General features: G+C 41.2%; 1 protein-coding gene across 1 annotated transcript; it reads right to left on the reverse strand.

Moving 5' to 3' along the window:
- Window positions 1-101: 101 nt before the first annotated feature.
- On the reverse strand, window positions 102-7,413 carry LOC123757863 (uncharacterized). Its single transcript, XM_045741755.2, has 4 exons — window positions 6,481-7,413; window positions 3,674-3,851; window positions 3,319-3,401; window positions 102-683 (listed from the first exon to the last, which is right to left on the reverse strand). The coding sequence occupies exons 1-4, from the start codon at window positions 6,643-6,645 to the stop codon at window positions 486-488; spliced, it is 624 nt and encodes a 207-aa protein (XP_045597711.1). The 5' UTR covers window positions 6,646-7,413; the 3' UTR covers window positions 102-485.
- Window positions 7,414-8,163: the final 750 nt, after the last annotated feature.

Raw genomic sequence — 8,163 nt, forward strand, 5'->3', positions numbered from 1 at the left:
GATATATTAGCAAGTAAATACAAGTACAAGGTGTAGAAAATTTGATCAAATAATTAATTGGTAAAAGTACAAATACTTTTGTGAAAGACAAATAACCCGCCTTTACTTTATTGCAACTTTATTGTTTTATAACAAGAATATATGTGATTTGGTAAAACTGGAAAAAATCTATCGAGTGAATTGCACTTGTCCATTCACAGGACCCGGAAGCATCTTACTGTGGGTATAATATCCAAATAATGAAATAAAGACAAGAAATATAATGTCAAAATAGTCAATAGCTTTATTATGTATTGCACCAGAGGTGGTACCCCTATAATTATAAAACAGATGTTTTTATCTGTATCTGAACGGGAAGGCGCTTTACACTGGTGAAACTCTTGCTGACGTCTGTTTATTCATGTGTAGTGGGACAGACTGTCTTCATAGAGTGTTTACATCATCAAATTCACTGAAATCATGTCATGGCTCAGAGTTCCAGACTGTCAGGGAAGTTCTGAGCTCAATTGTCGCAGGACAGAGGTGAGAACGGCCACACTGTATGCCAAGAGGAGGATGTGGAGTGTATAGAAGAGAAGATCCCCAGCACCCAGCAGCAACCAGCACAGGCCCACTAGAAGCACCTCGTGTATTCCGGCTGCCACACTTGCACATGCCCAAGGCAGGCACAACTGCCACCGTTCCTGCATGGAAAAGTTGAACATCAAGAACACTTATCCTTCTATATAAATACTGTAAGAATAAATAAGTGTTGTGGATGGTACAAATAAACACACTACATTAATTACAAAATTATTTTGAAAACTAAATCACTTTTTTTTTTTTTTTTACCCCATGTCCTATAGACTTAGAAATTTCTAATTGTGGTGTACTCTCTACAGACTTTATTGCCTTAAATTTGTGACATGGTTACAAATTTATCTTGATCCTCTTGGATCATTTAGTTAGTCATTTTCATAAATAATGTTTGCCATGAACTTGCAGACTAGAATGAGCCAGACTCCATACACTTCAAGCACCTCTTCCAGTACTCTTACCCAAATCTTTACACTGCATCAGTTCAACCCTGGCTTGTCAATCTACTTGTAAGAAATGTGTGAATTATCCACCCAAGAATATATTTCAAATTCGTACACAAAATAATAACTTGAAGCGGGTCGTGTATTAGCATAACATTAAACAAATCATTGAGGTGGCGCATGTTATTTCGATGAGATGGCACCCCACTACTGGGTCGTCATTCTTAGGAGTCCTGTTTGACCTACTGGAAACCAGAGACTGAAACTGGCCCCCCTCACAGAAGTGCAGGAAGAAGGGGACGATTGATGACCAAACCACACAGAAAGTGAAGAAACGACAATGTTTTGGTTCATCCTGGTCCATTATCTTAATATCTTCATCATATCTTCAGCCACATTATTGTGACTCATCATCTGTACAGGGAAGAATTATTATCATCCTCACTGGGAAAGCATCCAGAAAGACAGCTAAGCCTTACAGACAATGCAAGCTTTATCAAGACAGCTAAACAAATCTGTAAACGATTCAGTCACAACAACTGGTTCACTCAAAACTACCTCAACCCATTAGTACTAACAGCTGCAACCAGGTGGTCAGGAGCTCTTGGCCAACAGTTGGCTCCAAGGTCATTTCTGTTGCTGATACTGAATAATCTACTAGTGTGCTCCTTAGATCATCAACTGTTGAAGTGGGGTCCCCACTGCTTCTCAATTAAGTGCCGGCCAGCCGGCACTTGGCCTGTATCTTCCTGCTGGGAATGTGGAGCTTTCACATTTACAACTGCTCAAATCATTCTCCTTAGGACAGTGTCTTTCTGTCCCAGGTATTTGGTGTGGAATATGGGTTTGCCATGTGGTCATCATGACTGGCTTCTGGGGCTGGGAAAAACCTAAAGATGGGACATGGGTGTCCTTCTTGGACACTGGTTCCTATGGCAGAGGGTATTTTGCTCCAGGGGAAAGGTTTTCATACCCCCATCCCCTTTTGATGCATGAGTTGGATTACCTGGCAAGTTCCCCCAGATTTTGATTCTGTGTGTCGCTTGGCACTTTGGACTGGACAGTAACATGGATATTTAACATATTACTCTACCTGGTTGATGGTGTTCTGGGAGTAGTCCTACTCCCCAAGCCCGGCCTGAGGCCAGGCTTGACTTGGAGAGTTTGGTCCGCTAGGCTGTTGCTTGGAGCGGCCCGCAGGCCCACATACCCACCACAGCCCGGTTGGTCTGGCACTCCTTGGAGGAAACAATCTAGTTTCCTCTTGAAGACGGCCACAGTTGTTCCTGCAATATTTCTTATGCTCACTGGAAGGGTGTTGAACAACCGTGGACCTCTGACGTTTATGCAGTGTTCTCTGATTGTGCCTATGGCACCCCCTGCTCTTCACTGGTTCTATTTTGCATTTTCTTCCATATCATTCACTCCAGTACATTGTTATTTTACTGTGTAGATTTAGTACTTGGCCCTCCAGTATTTTCCATGTGTATATTTTTTGATATATCTCTCGTCTTCCTTCTAGTGAGTACATTTGGAGAGCTTTGAGACGATCCCAATAATTTAGGTGCTTTATTGCGTCTATGTATGCCGTATATGTTCTCTGTATTCCTTCTATTTCAGCAATCTCTCCTGCTTTGAAGGGGGAAGTGAGTACTGAGCAGTACTCAAGATGGGACAGTACAAGTGATTTGTATAGTACAACCATTGTGATAGGATCCCTGGATTTGAAAGTTCTCGTAATCCATCCAATCATTTTTCTGGCTGACGCAATACTTGCTTGGTTATGCTCCCTAAACGTTAGGTCGTCAGACATTTTTATTCCCAAATCCTTATTCCCAAATCCTTACTCCCAAATCCTTATTCCCAAATCATTATTCATCAAACCCTACAATATTACTAGTACGGAAAAGTGAATGTGATTGCACATAACTGGAAATACTCACTAAATGAGAGTGAATATGGCCATAAAAATTAAGGCAATTTCTTAAATTTTATTTGAGTCCCAAAAATAACAAGGATATTTAAAGTAGGATCACAATGATGTGTAGGCTACAAAAGCTTGTTAATAAATAAATAATTATTGAGCTTTACATATGCCACTGTAAGCTTTTCTATACACAGGATGGGTATGGAGTGCATAATAAATGAACTAACTAAACTTACAGCATTAGTCACCAAATCTGCTGTTTATCTTTGTAGACAGATTTCAGCCTGGATAAATTTGGATAACTTAATTTGGTCTAATGTTCTGTTTAATCAAAGGATCATGCATCTGAGAATACGTGAAGGTGGTACTGACCGTTGAGATAGCGACCAGCAGGAGTAGGGAGGCCAAGAGGTACACTACTGTCACCACCATGCCAGACCAGCCACACCCACGTACTGTCCACAAAAATCAAGAACTTACGGTTACCATCTTAGGGTGAACTTTTCTTGCATTACTATTATTTCTACTATCATTATCAGATATATATGCTTAGTACTGTACAGTATAAACATTTGAGCACAGTATAAACATCTTGACTGGCTGATTGGACTGGACTAGCTTGATCCAAACAAGCAATGTCAGCAACTCAAAACATATTTCCTCATGATTTAAATACAGACAGTTTTATATATAATTTTGGAGCTGGTTCAAGGGCTACTCATCTCACCTAAATTGATATCATGTGGATAGCATACTGACAAGATGTCAGTATCAATGTTGGTATTGAGGGTGTCACCATGTCGACTCCTAACAAGCCCAGCCTGACGGAGGACACACCTCTGGTACTTCTGCTCCTCCCGCACCAATAGTGTCCCCTCCATACTGGATATTACCACGCCAAAAACCTGCAAAAGGAATTCATTAAAAATAATTTATTTTGTAGGGGACAGAAAGCCTGTGTATATACTTTTAGACATGTATCGAGGTCCCCCTAAGGTTGAACTATTGACCCTCCCCAGGATGCAATTCCACAATAGTTGCCTAACTCCAGGGTACCTATTTACTGCTAGGTGAATGAGGCATCAGGTTAAAGGAAACATACCCAACATATTTGTCCCATCTAGGAACTGATTATAGTGGTTTATAAAAAACATAAATACTATACCTATGCATTATGTAAAACTTGTATTTCAAATCCTCTGTAATATTTTTGTATAAATATAATATTATTACAGTACTTATATATTATTACTAGATGGGGTACCTAGCAGTGCCTGGATTGATACTATGCCCAGGTGACCTCCACATACCTTCCCCTTCTTCCCTCTTCACTCTAAAAATCTTTAGTACACACTGTAAACATCTTAACACCATCGACATTCTCTCGCTCAACAACTTGGGCTGGACAGTAGAGCGACGGTCTCGCTTCATGCAGGTTGGCGTTCAATCCCCAACCGTTCAAGTTATTGGCCAAGATTCCAAGCCCTCCTGTCCAATCCCAAATCCTTATCCTGATCCCTTCCAAATTCTATATAGTTGTATTGACTTGGTGCTTTCTCTTGATACTTCTCTTCTGCCCCCCCCCCCCTCCTACATCATCCCGATCTCCCATCCTTGTTCCCCTTTCCCCACACACTTTCCTTGTTCCTCCACACACACCCTCCCCCATGTCTTCCCACATACACTCCTCGTCTCCTCCCTACCCACACATGCCCTTTCCCAGATTCATCTCTCCCCACATATCAAGATTACGTGGTGGGCATATCAAGATCATTCGGTGAGTATAACAAGATCAAGTGAACATAGCAATGAAAATAATAATAAATAATTATAAGTTTCTCTTGAGGTTTACTGTATGGTTTGACTGCCTGCCTTTTCATCTTTCTTGTCTCCACTTTCAGATTTACTTTCTACTAAAATCTGTACACATCGCTGTGTTGCTTCCCCAAGCAAGTGTTCATCAGATTTTGGGTGGTGGGAGGTTTTATAGAGCACTGGCAAGATAGCGCTATTTTATGGCAACAAGATGAAAACTTAGGTTATTGCACTAATCTAATTATATAATAATATTAATGGCTAAATTATATATTAAAGGTCCTAATAATCTATATATAAGAGAGAGTGTCTGTGTTTCTCTCTCTGCCTGCCTGTCTGTTCAAGGTTAGTGGACAGATGCTTGGGGCTAGCCTCACCCAACTTTGCAGGGTGAATAGTTTGTGATATTGGATGGACATTGATTGGTTAGGGTCGGTCCTATTGGTCGTATTAATAATTAATTCATAGTATTAAGGAACAGGCAGCTAGTGTATACAATTCACCCTAAGCCTAACATATACATACAAGTTAGGCTTATATCGAAGATCCCCCCTTAACCCAGTCGAATTACTGATCCCTCCAGCATGCAATCCCAACAACAAGCTGACTAACTTCTGGGTAGCTACTTATTGCTAGTTGAACAGGAGCATTAGGTGATAGGAAATGTGCCCAACCATTTCTATTCCATCCGGGACAGAATTCCGAACCCGGAATTCTCGACTATGGTTCGAGAAGGAACCCAACTTGGTTTCGTACCAGTATTGACCCCCCCCCCATATTATCACGATAGGTGGTAGGCTTACTCCCTAGAGTTCTTCACTAGAACCATTCAGTAATACATTTTCTGAGACAGATAGAGGAGGGGAAAAAAGATGGAAGGAGCAGAGAAATGTTGGAGGGAGCAGAAAAGTGGAGAGGGGGGTTGACGGGGATGTTGGGGGAGAGGGCAGAGGCAGAGGTATGAGAGAGGAGAGGAGAGGAATTTGTAGGGGAGATAGATAGGTGGAGAAGGTGGGAGAGGGAGGTGAAGTGAAGTGGGAGATGTTAGGGGAGAAAGGTGGGATAGGAAGAGATTGGGATGTTGGGGAGGGGGGTGAATGTTGAGAAAAAAGATGGGGAAGAGGGGGTTTTAAGAGAAGGGGATAGGGAAAGAGAGAGAGGGGAGGGGGGGGAGAGAGAGACTCGGGCGCAGCCGGGTACCCCCCTCTAGTAAATTATTAAAGATTATAATGCCCATCTAGTGCATATTGTTTGTGCGATATGGGTATTATTTCAAAACTACTGGGTATTAACTCAAAACTGTAGAATATCCTCCCAAGTGCAATAAAATAATCTACTACCGTCATCGTTTAAAAAGCAATATAAAAGCACCTTTAATGTCAATATTATGCACTCTAGTTATATATTTATTTATTTATATATACTATATACGAAGGTACATTGGGTTTATGAGAGTACATAACATTGATGTTTTTACATTCTTGTAAAGTCACTAACACGCATAAAACATTTCGGACAGTTCCTTAATCTAACATAATTTTAAGTAGGTAATTTGTAGCAAAATTGAAAAATGTTAACAGGTATATCTACCAATTAAACCAGACCTAATCTGCGCTTGAGGTGAAATCTAATGACAGGGTTGTATATTTTAGCTATATATGATGAAATTTAAATGGGCGTCATTAAAAAATAGATATCTATGGGACAAATTAAACTTACCAGAGCGAGGCCGGCAAGGAATCTCAGTGTGGTGGTGGGGGTGAAGCAGCCCCCACACCTGGGACCTAGCAACCCCCACCACCTACTGACGGAGGCGCTGCTGGTGGGGGAGTTGCTGCTGGGGCTGCACGAGGTGCTCGACGATATGTTAATTTTGACAGACATGCTACTGGTTTTCGCTGCTCGTTGCTGAACCCTATAGCTTCTCGATTGTTGTTAGCTGTAGTTCTAGTTGAACCCTTAATTTAGGTGATGCTGGTAAATCCTGGTAGCTGCTCAAAAATTCTTTTGTACCTAATAGTCATATATGGTTGTATTTGTTCCTTGAATCATGTATTTCCTGCAGCGTTCGTGACAACAATAGTATATATATATTTCACTATCACTGCACTCATTTTATCATTAAAACCGCGCCACTGTATTCCATACCGCTGTATAACTTCGCTATTGTATCACCGTATCGCTGTATCAGTGTCACTGCATTTATGTCCCTGTCACAGAGAAATGTGCAGACAATGGCTGTTAATGCTAAACACTAGTTTAAAGCACTGTACGTATAGCTGGCAAGTATAAGAGCATATACACAACTCACAGTGCAGGTTATAGAACACACTGCTACACGAAGTAATAGTCTACATCACGCTACGATCATGATTGTGTGTGCACACTGTATGTTCTATCACTATTTGTACACAAAATTACACTGTACATTTGGTTACCTCCTGGTCAGGGACCGGGCAGCGAGGAAGTATTGAGCCCCGAAATCACTGCAAGGTAACCGCAAAGTATAGTATGTACTAGTCTGCATTACAATATACACCGGAAGGGACAGCTCGTAGCAGTAGTAGTCCGCGAGGTGCCCAGTGGTGCCCAGTGATGCCCAGTGGTGCCCAGTGGTGCCACACACACTCCTGGCACTGTGCTGGCATATGAGCCGGATGCCACCCCACTCTCCTCCCCCCTGCTGTTCCACATTCAAACACTCGCCATTGTGCTCTCTCCCACAAAGGTCTTATTTTAAATACCAACGCGGCAGCATTAGTCATAGCATAAACGTTGAGGTAAGGCTGCCGTCTAGCGTTACCAGCACAATAGAGCCGTTGTTATGTATGGTAGTTAATTTGTAATAATAATTTTTATTTATTAATAATATATATAGTGACCATATTACATTGTATAAGTATAAAGTACAGCATTATATATTTTATATAAAGCAAGTCCTAAAAGTGAACATATATGAATACTTTACATCAGAATACACACTAGAAAGAGTAGACAATATACTACTACTCCTACACATGTTTGAAGCAAGTGGGAGTTTTTTAGTTTAGTTCATTTATTATGCACCCCATACCCATCTTGTGGACGGTAGTGGAAAGGGTTACAGAGGCACATAATGGGCTCGGACTGAATCAAGTGGGAGATAATGCATTAAGGGATATTCTCATTACGTTTGAAACAATCAAGAAGAGCATTGGCACAGTAAATTTACTTGAATTTACCTGAGGGACACTCTAGTGGCATCGACAAGGACAGGAAGCCTGCGGCTTGTTGAAGGTGCCCTGACTTGCCCTGATTATTTTTGTTCAACCTGGATTTTAAAATTCATTAGAATTTTGGCATTTGCGACTTCGGCGGGTAGGCAGTTCCATGGGTTTATAACCCTGGATGGAGAAGCAGCAT

The sequence above is a fragment of the Procambarus clarkii genome, chromosome 40, assembly GCF_040958095.1.
Source record: "Procambarus clarkii isolate CNS0578487 chromosome 40, FALCON_Pclarkii_2.0, whole genome shotgun sequence".
Lineage (NCBI taxonomy): Eukaryota > Metazoa > Arthropoda > Malacostraca > Decapoda > Cambaridae > Procambarus > Procambarus clarkii.

Bases quoted from the DNA above. Each gene is read 5' to 3' on its own strand.
- LOC123757863 (XM_045741755.2), bottom strand. From the start codon at position 6,645: ATGTCTGTCAAAATTAACATATCGTCGAGCACCTCGTGCAGCCCCAGC. The intron at 3,402-3,673 runs GTGAGATGAGTA...TTTTGTGGACAG, and splicing joins TCCACATGATATCAATTTAG to TACGTGGGTGTGGCTGGTCT. The intron at 684-3,318 runs GTCAGTACCACC...TTTTCCATGCAG, and splicing joins TGCTGGTCGCTATCTCAACG to GAACGGTGGCAGTTGTGCCT.